Source organism: Erpetoichthys calabaricus, chromosome 3, assembly GCF_900747795.2.
Source record: "Erpetoichthys calabaricus chromosome 3, fErpCal1.3, whole genome shotgun sequence".
Taxonomy (NCBI): domain Eukaryota; kingdom Metazoa; phylum Chordata; class Cladistia; order Polypteriformes; family Polypteridae; genus Erpetoichthys; species Erpetoichthys calabaricus.
In genome coordinates, this window is record NC_041396.2 from 24,795,471 (window position 1) to 24,808,367 (window position 12,897).

The 12,897-nt window shown below is 35.8% G+C and overlaps 2 protein-coding genes across 3 annotated transcripts in view; both read left to right on the forward strand.

The window, feature by feature from the left end:
* sycp1 (synaptonemal complex protein 1) overlaps positions 1-8,702 on the forward strand; it is an 85,132-nt gene extending 76,430 nt beyond the window's left edge. The window contains exons 29-31 of the mRNA XM_051924314.1: positions 4,425-4,553; positions 5,654-5,794; positions 8,661-8,702. Coding sequence (XP_051780274.1) covers positions 4,425-4,553; positions 5,654-5,794; positions 8,661-8,702 — 312 coding nt within the window. The remainder of the gene's footprint in view (positions 1-4,424; positions 4,554-5,653; positions 5,795-8,660) is intronic.
* The window catches only part of slc25a55a (solute carrier family 25 member 55a), a 640,168-nt gene that overhangs the window by 283,838 nt on the left and 343,433 nt on the right, over positions 1-12,897 (forward strand). The window lies entirely within an intron of this gene.

Below are 12,897 nucleotides of genomic sequence, written 5' to 3' on the forward strand. Positions count from 1 at the left end.
GCTTACTTTTCTCTCTCTCTCTCTCTCTCTCTCTCTTGCGCTGACTTTTTCTGATCCTGACGTAGGGGGATTGAGCAGGGGGCTGTTCGCACACCTAGACGATACAATGCTGAAAGGTTATCTTCACGTTGGCTACCTTCTGTGCAGCTGCTTCGTGAAGCGACATGCAGCACGGTGCTTCGCATACTTAAAAGCATGAAGGGCACGTATTGATTTTTTTATCTGTCTCTCTCTCTCTCTCTCTGCTCCTGACGGAGGGGGTGTGAGCTGCCGCCTTCAACAGCTTTGTGCCGCGGTGCTTCGCATACTTAAAAGCAAACAGCCCTATTGATTTGTTTGCTCCTTTGAAGAGGAAGATATGTTTGCATTCTTTTAATTGTGAGACTGAACTGTCATCTCTGTCTTGTCATGGAGCACAGTTTAAACTTTTGAAAAAGAGACAAATGTTTGTTTGCAGTGTTTGAATAACGTTCCTGTCTCTCTACAACCTCCTGTGTTTCTGCGCAAATCTGTGACCCAAGCATGACAATATAAAAATAACCATATAAACATATGGTTTCTACTTCACGGATTTTCTTATTTCGCGGGTGGCTCTGGAACGCAACCCCCGCGATGGAGGAGGGATTACTGTACATGAAGTTTGCATTTTCTCTCCAGATGCTCCAGTTTCCTCCCATAGTCCAAATACATGCAAGGACAGGAGGATTGATGTTGCTAAAATGCCTGTGTTTTTGCCCTGGAATGGACTGGTGCCCTGCATTAGTGCTCATGCATTGTGTCCAATGCTTGCTGCTCTGGATAAGTGGATCAGGAAGCTGGATGGATGGATGAATTAATGATTAACTATTCAATTCTTGTCAATTGATTGCATACTACATACCTGTTCAGTTTTCTTTCTCTCTGAAGCACATACATTCATTATCAATCTAGTGACAGTAGGCAATCTTTGCAGCATAAAGAAATACCCTTGCATACAGTAATAGGATAAAACTGATCATAAGTGTGCCTTTTTCAGTTATTATTATGTAGTAGTCTACAAAACATACACATCAATTCACATCCGTGCATACCTTCAATAATGTCAATAACAGGCACTGTGTGATGACCCTCTGAGGTCAGTCCACATGGAGGAAGATGAAAGAGCCTGTTGGCTTAATGAAAGTATTATTGGTCTTCTTTTTAACACTAGAATTACCAGAGTCTACGAAAAAACTCCTAGATCCGGCCCACCTTAAAAACATTCTCACCTCTCTTTTGTCTTCTAAATGTGCCGATTAAGACGAGCAGCAAAAAGCCGGCAATTCCATCCCCCACCATCGCAAAACGTTCACTAAGTTTTACCAGCTCATGCCTTATTTGATTATCTGGGAGTGACTGTAGACATAAACAAAATGTAGACATAAACTGTGGTGTAACGCTGAGATTTGCTAACTCAGAGCACGGCAGCCCTGCTGCACCGTAGGGACCCGAGTTCGATTCCTCGCTGGGGAAGGAATGTTTTTTTTTTTTCTTTGTAGCCTCAAACGGACATAAACTTAACATAAATTGGTATGCACTGTAAATCGTTAAGTTTAAAATGTCGATTGCGGTTATTTCTGTTGATTAATTCATGCTTTTTTACTTAGAGTCAGAACAGGAGCTTATTCAGCTTCTGATCTGACTCTAAGTAACAGCGCCAGTATAAATCACACCCAATCTGACGCTTTTTGTTTTCAAATAATATTGCATTACTTCGACGATAATTTCTGATTGGTATTATTTGCATCATAAAATGATTTCTTCAAAACGTCACATATATTTGTTTTGAGATAATGAATAGAGCTGCAAATTACAGGTCCTTGTTCAGTGTAATAGAAACCATAGCACAGAGAGGTGTGTACACTGCAACAAGTACACATGTCGTAAATGTAGGAAGGGCGCTCCTTGTGTAAGCTATAGCGCGTCTTTATGTGAAAACAGCAGTGTCAGATGAGGAGTGTCTGATGATTGCATATAGCGCTGAAGTTACTGCTCTTTACTATGCTTTCCTCTGCATGGCCTGGAGTACAAAAGAAACAGCATACAGCAACATGTGGGGACTGGCAAGATTGGGGGAAAAAAAACATGCGGTCGTATGTATCGTGATACACTGCAGAGCTATAGCACGTCTTTATGTGAAAACAGCAGTGTCAGATGGGGTATGGCAGGATCCTGAACGCGACTGAGAGAATGAAAAGTGAATAAAAAAAAAAACAAAGCTAACCTTTACAAATATCATAAATTACACCGGCTGTTAAAGACTGAAATCAAATGTATTTTTTTATTCTAAAATAGTAAAAATAACAGCAGTTCATTTCTCAGAAGGGAGTCGTGCAGGATCAAACTCGTGACCTTTTGATTCCCAGTCAGCAACTGATACTGTTGCGCCACTGGGCCGTCGTAATAAATGAGTGTCAATGTCGCACACTAAGGCGGCTTTTTTTTTTTCTGCAGTTATATTTTTGAATAAAAGCGCACTTGTTCTGTTATATTTGTACCTTTCGTGAAAGTGTTTCTTTGATATTTGGACTTCAGGCTTCATACATTATATAGTTTATGCCTACATTTTGTCATTTACTACTAGAATATGAAAAATGTTTCTGTTTTAAAAATGTGTTTACACAGATTACTGTAGAAACGGAACACACATGAAATGCGTGTGTTCCAAATAACAATCTATTATTTCCACTCTAAAACTCCACTCCCAGATAATCAATCAAGGCATGAGCTGGGAGAAGTTCATGCACGTTCTAAGTTGGTAGGGGGATGGAATAGTCGGCTGTTTGCAGCTTGTCTTTATCTGAACATTTAGAAGAGAAAAGACGATGGTGGAGAGGTGCGAACAGATTTAAGAAGTGATTTAAGGTGGGACGGATCTACGAGTTTTTTCGTAGGCTCTGGTAATTCTAGTGTTAAATGGCTGAATTCACCAACACTCACAGTTCCTTCAGAAAATATTGTTATGTTGCAGTGTTATGTTCCATTACCGCAGATTATTCCCATCACTCCAAAAATAAAAATAAGAAATTTAAATTACTGCATTATTTTATAGGATTTATTGATGTATTTATTTTGCTGCTGTCAGAGTATCATCGGGCATACATGTGCTTCAGCCATCAGGTCACAGATAGTGAGGAAAAGGTTAAGCACAAGCATACCATTCAATCAAGTGAAATGAACAAAACAAAGATTGTTTTTTTTAATCTTGCAAGTGCTGAGGGGTAGATTTAATCCATCCCGTTCAGTGATCATTGCAGCAGCACAGCATTTAAGGCAAGAAGCCAATGAGTTTTAGCCCAGGGATAAATTTAGCATCACCAATTCACCTAACCTGCATGTATTTGGACTATGAAAACAAACTGGAACACCTGGATGAAACCAACACAGACACTGGGAGAACATGCAAACTCCACACAGGGAACACATAGGGTGTGAATCTTGGTTTCTACTTGTGATGTGTCAGTGCTACAGCTGTACCATTGTGCTGCCTCACTAGATTGTTGTAACTTCCTTTTTCAGTAATGTTCCAGATAAAACACTCAATAGACAACACTCTATTCAAAACTCAGCTGCAAAAGCTCTTGCCATAAATAAGCATTCAAATAATATCACTCCTGTTGATTATCAGTTACATTAGCAATCAATTTCTTTGTGTGTAAAATAAAAATGTTTGATTACCACATTCAAAGTCATCCATGGTTTATCCCACATTTTTCTAGTTGAGCTCTTTCACTCTAACACCCGTCCACATGTTCCTTGGTATTCTGGCACTGGACTGCTAATGGTCCTTCAGATTGATCTGTTTATGAAAGCTGGGTTGGCAGGTCATTCATTGCCATGGTCCACAAAACCCGGAATTCTAAATTTATCTCAGTGTATCCAAAGTTTCTCTTGCCTGTCCTCCTTCAAAACTGAACTGAAAACCTTTTTTATTTCTGCCTGAACTTTTCTTAACTCTTAGCTTCTGTATATTTTTCCTTTAGGATTTTTAAATGTATTCTGTTACTGTTACATCATTGTTGATTCTGTATTCCATACGTTTGTTATTAAAGTGATGTGTACCAACCTTGTAATTGAGAAATATAATATATTAATACAATTTAATGTTACAAAAATAAAACATTAAATTGATAGAAGTTTGTAGATTATTATAATATAGTGTTTATTCCATTCTTCTTTGTTGCAGTACCCATTAAATGGTCTTCACCTGATATTCTGTAATAGAAAATTTAAAGATTATTGAACTGGAAGGAGAAAATAAAAAACATGTTTGACAGCAGAACTTAAATGTATAAAATATAATTTAATGAAAAGTATAACATTACCATTAGATGGCATTAAATGACAATATCAGGAAGTAACAAGTACTATACTAAACTCTATCCATTTTTGTTTATTTGTTAAAGAAATTGCATTGTGATAAACAAAAGAATGTTTTGATGAAGACACCAAACCAAAAAGAAACAAGTAAATGGTTTATGCAGAATCCAATGTGGACTCCAGTCCAAAAAAGCCATAACATTTCAGTCCTAAAGGTAACAAAATATTGTTTGTAGCTAGTTTTTTATGCAGGGTTGTTTTTTGGCTTGTTTCTGTTTCTACCAAGATAGGCTGTAACTCCTTACAGCCCTCTAAAGTAGAAAAAGGTTCAGAAAAAAGGTGGGTGTATAGATTCTTTTTTGGTAACAATCATTGAACAATAGAATATTTTAAATATATGGCATCTTTTATGTTCAGCACTGGGACAGGGCGAGGCAACACCTTATAAAGCATCCAAAATTAAACAGGCTGGGAACAAAGCTTATTTAAGTAATTTATTAAAACACATTCACTAAACAAACAACTGGGTTAAAAAGAATCCATCAGCATAATGAAAAAAAAAACTTGATAAAATTACATATGTCTTACCAAAAACTTCTTATAGTTAGGTACACCTACAGCAAGTCATTATTACTGTAAAATTTATTCACATAATTAAATAAAAAAGCAAATTCTACCCATCAATTACTGAATGTCATTTGCACATCTTTATAGTATTGTACGTTTTCTGTGCACCTTTTCAGTTTTGTAACTTTAAAGTTCAAAATGGGATATGCAGCTAAGGACATCCAATTGAAATTTTCTTTTAAAATGTAGTTTCAGAGTTGTCTTCACAGATGGATCGTCTTTTTGCATTTCACCACTGCTATCAATTTGGCTGGTTCTTGTTTATAAATACAAGTGATGTGATTTATATATCATAAACATTGCCCTCTTACTAGAACAGCAAAACATTTACAAACAAGCCATCAACCTTTTAGCTGAGTAACAAATATTAGCTTGTTGAAAAACAACCTAAACCAAAGAAACATCTAGATAATAGTACAGAAACAAGTTAAAAGCCATTGATTCATCACCACCCCCTCTTCACAAATACCATCTTAAAACATTTGAAAAATGTGTAAGACACTTTATTTTACCACAAATAATGTTTATAAAACTTAAACACAGATAGTGACTTCTTTGGGACAAACAGCATTCAGTTGTTAAATGAGCCTTTTTCTCTAATAATCTGTTAATGTTTTTGCATATGTCAATGAAAGTTTGTTTCTTCACTTTTAAAAAATGTAAAATAGGTATTTTGTTCTATTTCTAGACATATAAAATAAGAACACCACCTTGTTTTGAGAATCTAGAAAAAAAAGATACTGTAATCAGGGAAGCTGCAAACAAAAAGCATGCAATGGCTTTGGAACTTGACTTTTGTTCAGATAGTTCTGAGCATGCTGATTTACTGGTAACTATTCGGAAAATTTATGATCATTATATATACATATTCGCTTTCTAACTACAATTCTGTAATTATGTAACCATTAATGTATGTATGCTGCAATAATATAAAGTTAATTAGGAAAAGAAAAATTAAACTTTAATTTAAAAAAGATGTCTAAATTTGAGAGGGTGGTGGTTGAAGCACAGTAGTTAAATGAAGTACATAAAGCATCCCATCTTGCAATTTTGATTCCATTCTTAGTGTATGCTTACACCTGTACTGCAGCTTCCACCCAATATTTCAAAGATATGCATGTTAACTTATATTGAGATTCTAAATTGACAAGTGCAACTTGCATGAGTGTACCTTACAATAAGCTGTCATTTTATCCTGCTCTACCTCCCCATTACCCTCAACTAGAAATAGATGGTCCAAAAAAGATAGATTTAAATATGGACAGATAGTTTATGCAATAAAGATTAATATTAAAATAGAATATTGTAAACATATGAAATAACTTTTTACTTCTACAAAAAAGCATAAAGTGCAGGACGCTACTGTCGTCATTTTTTTATTACTTAATCGTTCACAAACGTGACAGTTACAAAATCAGAATAAACATACAGTAAATTACATAGATTTCTAAGTAAGATTGGAGAGGAAGTAGACTTCACACTAATTAAATTGTATGTTTCAGGCAGCTTGCATTCAAAGAGTATCATGGGCTCCTTCACTCATTGCTTAGTCTTAGTATGACCTATTGTTTTTTGTTATAAGAACTGTTTGAAAAAAAGTTAGATCTGTGCTAGTTTTACTGTTTTAACCTAATCTAATGAACATAGTTGTGCAACGCTATCTGGCACTGTTCACCTAGGTAAATCAACCCAATTAAAGATATCATTAGAGTCGCCTGATTGAACCACTGCTTGGCTTGAATAGAGTGATCCCTGCTCGATATAAACCTCAGTTATTTTGACCATTGTTGTCGAGCTGCCAACAAAGATTCAGAATCAAAGGAAATTCCAAAGAGACTAGAACAAAAAGTGATGATAAAAGGAAATTCCAAAGAGACTAGAACAAAAAGGGATGATAACTGTTAGCTTGTTAGCTTGGAAAGGGCCACTTAGCCATTTGTTAGGCTTAACAAATTAATCACAGTATCAGCCATTGGCAAATACTTGAAACAGTAGGGAATCTTTCCAGTAGTGATTGCCCTAACAAAATTACTCAAATTCTAAAACCCAGACAAAATTAAGAAAAAGTGTAAAATCATCCAGAAAGTCAAAAGCATCCTTGAAAACAGATTAAATTCCTGGCTTCTCTTGCTTCAGCAAGGATCAGTGTTCATGAGTTCACAATCCAAAACAAAATGGGCAAGTTTGAAGAGTGTGACGGATGACCGGGGCCCATGCCTGGCCGGGACGCCCCTGCACCATATATACTGGGGGACAAGGGTGGGAAACCCAGTATCTCCCCCTGGACGCTAGATGGCAGCCTCCCTGGGTTGCAGCGGTGCCTCGGACTCCCCCAGGGCTTAATGGGGGTTGGAGTTCTGTGTAGCCCTGTTGGGTTCCGCAGGCACTGCCAGGGGGTGCTGCAGCAGGAGCTGCTGGCCCCTTTTGGGCATTGGTCTCGCTACACCCGGAAGTGCAGCTAGGTGTCAGCAATCAAGCGCCTGGAGCACTTCCGGGTGCCCAATAAAGGGAGCCAGTGACCACCACTCAGTGGCCAGAATCGGGAGGAAGAGGATGAAGTTGCCAGGGAGGATTGGTGGAGGAAGAGAAACTGCTTTGTGCTATTAGTATGCTGTGCTTTGGGACTACATTGTGTCTGTGGGTACGAGGAAGGCGTAGCCCACAGACGAAGAAAAATACTGTAAATATTTGTTTTATTTTACCCGTGCCTCCCATGTGAATCTGTGTCAGGTCGGGCGCAATGTAGCGCCTTTCTTACAAGAGTAACAATGTGGAAACCATTAGTAACCAGGAAGAACCTACAGACTAGTTTACCAGGAAGAACCTGGATGATCCCCAAATATTCTGAAAGAATATTCCATGAACAAATGAGACAAAAGTAGAACATTTCAAGTGACATAAGTCCAGCATAAATCAAACAGATTTCAACAGTATGAATATGCAAGCAGTCAAAAATTTGGTAATATGATGGTTTTGGGTGCTTTGCTGCCTCAGGACCTAGACAACTTGCCATAAGTGAGGGAATCATTAATTCTGCTCTGTTTCAGAAGAGTCTTAAGGAGAATGTCTAGTCAGCTGTTTGTGAGAAGAAGCACAATGTAAATTAAGTACTACTTCAAGGAAGAGTGGACTAAAATTCCTATAAGATGATGTCAAAAAGTGATGTTGAATTATAGAAAACTTTTGATTGAAGTCATTACAGTTGAAGGTGGCACAACCAATTTTGAAGTGTTAGAGACACTTTTTCACATAGTGCCACTTGGTGTTAAGCAGTTTTACTCATTTAATAATTAAGATAAATAATGCATTACTTGTTCACTCAGGTGCCCTGTATTTTAGGTTAAGCTTGGTTAGTGACCTAACAACATTCAATGGCAATATTTGCAATAACAGAGATTATAGCATAGCATAGGTTAGGACCATGCGTTGAATACAGTGCATTGCCGTACCCATCACGCAACAAACCACCTCAGGATCCTAATTTAGGACCCAAGCACAGCCATGCAATGAGTGACACCTTTGCACCACACTAGTTAAAATGGAGTGGAACAGTGTGAGGTTTTTTACAGTGTCTGGAGTGTCAATACTGCCACCAACCCCCAGGGCTGAATGCTGGTTAACATTATACCCAGGATGGAGCAGTTACACTATCAGTTAGGTTTTAGAAGCTCTATATGTTTTCTTGACCTTTGCAGCATATCAGTGATGACAGTTTGGCAACTCTTTTCTTGGAATAAATGTTCAATCATCTCAGTTAAATAGTACAATGGCAGTTTAGCTTTTGCATAAATAATGCAAGAGTTAATGTCATTCCATTTAGGAAATATTACAAAGGCAATATAATATACCAGCTACACAGGGTATAAATAATTCTGAACACACCAACGACTCCTTAGGCAGGGAACACTATAAAATTTAAACTTGTATTTAAAAAGCGAGGAATGCCACATCATGAAAAACTGATGAAGGTTAACTAGCAATTGGCCCTTTGTAAATATGTGTATGAATGGACCCTGAATTAACTGGCATCCTGCCCAAAGCTAGTTCCTCTCTTTACTTGAAGTTGCCAGAATAAGTACTTGTTTCTCGTGACTGATATGGATTAAGAAGATTTAAGAATGTTATGTTATTGACTAACAGTGCATAAAGTTTGATGAAGACTTTACTGTCTACAAATTTCCTTTAACCTTCTCTATTGGTGTTACTTTCTGAAAAGGTTTAATATTTTTGTTAGGTTATTATGTTGCTAATGCACCTATCTAGGGAAGATCTTAAATTGTTTTCTGTTATTCTGTATATCTTAAATTAGCTTGCTACATTTTTGTCTCTAAAGACAATCTAAAAATAGTATATATTAGAGTGTCAATTTGTTTTTCAGAGCATTTCAAATGCTACAACATACAAGCAAGTCTGTGGCGATGATCCTTTTGCCTTTGACCCAAAAAATGAAAATGTCAGACAGGTATTTGTCATCTCTATGAAATATTTTCCACATATGTTTTCCTAGCTTTTTAACATTTTGACTTTGACATGAAGTGACAGGAGGGCCATGCTCACTATTAGTTTTGACATAATGTGGTTACGCATATGGTAATTTGTAGTGTATTATAGCAAAGCTTTATGAGCAGATATTTCCACATATTTTTTGTGCATGTGGTGCACTGACACATTCATCAGATATGGCAGGTGAGAAAGAATTAGCTCAGCTGTCATGATCTGAGTGAAGTGTGGAACTCGTCAATTTGTAATACTGGGATCATCATCTCCGGTTTCTACACTGACCCTGTCATCTCTTACTCAAGGCTTCTTTTAATGGTAAACTTGAACATCTGCTTATCAAAAGCAATTGGTGGTGGTAGGTCATCCAGAATTTATGTGATCCAGAACATTATCTGAGGGAGTACTAAAAATTAAAAACAGGAAAATGCCTTAAGGTGGCACAGGGAAGTGCCATCACAGGTTTCATTCAGAGAGACAATTCTATAGTTACTGAGAACCAGGTACTTCCAGAGAATAATAGTTAACCGTGTTAGAGAAAATGTTCTAGGGCTTTATAGTGAGTCTCCTATAATAGACCAGACCATTTTTATTTCACAAGTTGCAGGAAGGAATTTCATAGCATAGGTTTTTTTAATTATTGAGTAAAAATGTTTACTATTTCAGCATTAGTGTAATTACACTTTCAAGTGTCAGTTTTTTTTTCCCCCACCATTTCACTAATTTGTTTTATTTTTATTTTTTTATTTCTCCCTCAGTTGGTGTCAAGAAGCACAGGAAAGGCTTCTCCTCTCGATCTATGATAAGGTTGACAATGTCATTAACCGCTAGTGAGGGACAAAAAAAAAATGTCTTCTACTTAATCAGCATTCCAAATAAAAAAATAAATAAAAAGAAACAAAATAACTTCAACCTGAAACATGTTTTTGAGATTACAAATTAGTTTCACACATCTGTTCTTGCAAGTCTTGCGTACCTTATGTGCAGGTTTTGTGTGTCAAGTAACATGTAAGACAAAGCACTTAATTGGAAGTGCCGCATTGTACATTTTAAAGTGTACAGAAGAAGTTAAGAATCTTTAAGTATAGAAACAACTAAAGTTTTACAAAAAAAGCTAAGTTTAGAGAAGATACATTTTTTCCTTTTTTTTTTGCTTTTTATTTAATGTGTGTAACAACTTTTTTCTTTAATCTTGTGTGGATTGTTTGCTTTGAATTTTCACTAATTATTTTAAAACAAACTTTTGGACTGAGCGATTTGTTTCGGCATGCGTTTTACCTGTGCTTGAACTCTCCTTACACTCCTGTGGCTACAGTTGTGTTCTTGTGATTTTAAGTTATTCTTATTTTTTACTGAAAGCCGAAGGCAAAGTTGTCTTACCATATATATACTATATTATACTCATTATAGTGTCCGTGTGACTAGTTTTGCTACTCTTATGGGCAGATTTCTCCAAAACTGCTTTTACAGAATGATGAATCCTATTTAAATAATATTTAACACAACTTTTAATATTATAACAGGGGCAAGCTTTGTGTGCAAAGTCTCCATCTACCATTTTGAGGAAGACAACTGTTAAAAGAATTAGAGAAACAGGATGGGAGGCAGTTGCAAGTGCAGAAAGGAAGAGAAAGGCAAAAGCGGTGGAAAAACTTTTTTCTTGAATGAACAAACTGAAAAATGTGTATTTTGTTTATTTAATAATAATCTTTATTCACAGTGTTTTAAATAAATTTTAAACCATTCAAAAAATAAAAAATGAGTTTTAAAGTAAGGTATAACTTTTGAATATTTAAGCCTGAAAAGCTACCATTAATAACTTGTCATGGAGCTTAAAAAAAACCTAAAAGCTGCTTATTCATTGGTGTTAATTTTGTAATCTGCTAAAATTGTTGATCTGGTGTTAATAACATCTTAATATTAATTCAGCCAACATATATTTTTGTCCATGGTTATGCAAAACTAAGTGGTTACTATGTATATGGATTTTGAAACACAGCACTTTGGTATTCATTAAAAAATAAACATTCTTAAAAGCAAGTTAATAAGGCAATCAGGTTTTTATTATAATTATTATTATTATTCACAAAAAGGACTTGTACCATAGGTGTATTCAAGTGGTAAAAATACGTTGGAGTTAGAAAAGCCAATGAGAAAAATTCAGCAGATTTAAATTAAACTCTGTTTATCATAGCAGCCAATGAAGATTATCTGGTTGTAGGATCATTAAAAAAAGAAATACTTGAGATAAATTAAATAATAAAACTAATGCCTTATAATATGAATTATGTTTTGATGTTTTTATATTTAACAAACATTTAAATGGAAAGGAGCATTTACAGTGTGCTATGTGTATACTTTTTCCTTGGTGGGAGGATCTCTGTCAGACTGTGCAGAACATTAATAGTGTGGTATGTTTTTTAATGTGGTAGATGAAAATGGAAAGCTCAGTTTAGATTGGCTATTCTCGTTAATTTGGGAATGTTAATACATTTTTGTTTATCATGTGCTGAAATGTGTTGACTTGTTGCATTTTGGTTGGACATGCAAATAATTTCATTTTTATTTGTACATGTAACAAGACAACTACTATTACTACAGCTAACAGGAAAGAACAAATGTAAAATGTGTATTTCTAGTCTAGACTAGATGGATACCTCTTTGTAGACAGGCAATTGAATTTTGAGTGAAGCTAGTAACAGTAATAGTTAATAGTAATAATTTTTTTGAGAGCAATAACATTTGAAATGCTGAAACATTTTGAATACTACAACGAGTTTAAGGAAGGACTCTGGAAAAGTTCTAACCACAGGAGTATTTTGGATAATTAAATAGATCTAAAATCAGGAGAATGCCATAAGGTGGAATAGGGAAGTGTCATCACTAACTTCACCAACCATAATTAGAAAGCACCATGTACTTCCAGAGGGTAATTAGAAGCCGGTGGGCAGTAGTGAACCTCTCAAAAGAATCATGGGGAGAGAGGGACATTTTGGTGCCCAAAGAAGTTTAAGAAATCCTCTCAGGATACTAGAGTATAAACAGTACAATTTCTTTATTGGTTTATACTTTATACGAATATAACAGATGCAAATAGAGGGTGGAACCAATATTTTGGGAAGGCATTTGCTGCATGTGCTGTCCTGTACTTTAGCAGAATCTTAGTAGCAGAGATAGGTTACATCTTTTTTAACAAATGTGGTTTTAAAAATTGACTTTATAGATTTGGCTTGCACTGATTAAGTTTTACCAAGTTGTGAATTTTGTTTCTGACAAAGCAACATGCATTCTTGCTTTTGTGATTCAGTCACGCAAGAGCTTCACACCTAAATCTCTTTACCAATTAAGTAGCTCAGATGTAGTCTACAAAAAGATAATGAAAACAAAAGTTTGAAGTTTCACCATGTCAGATTTTAATTTGCATAGCTATGTGAT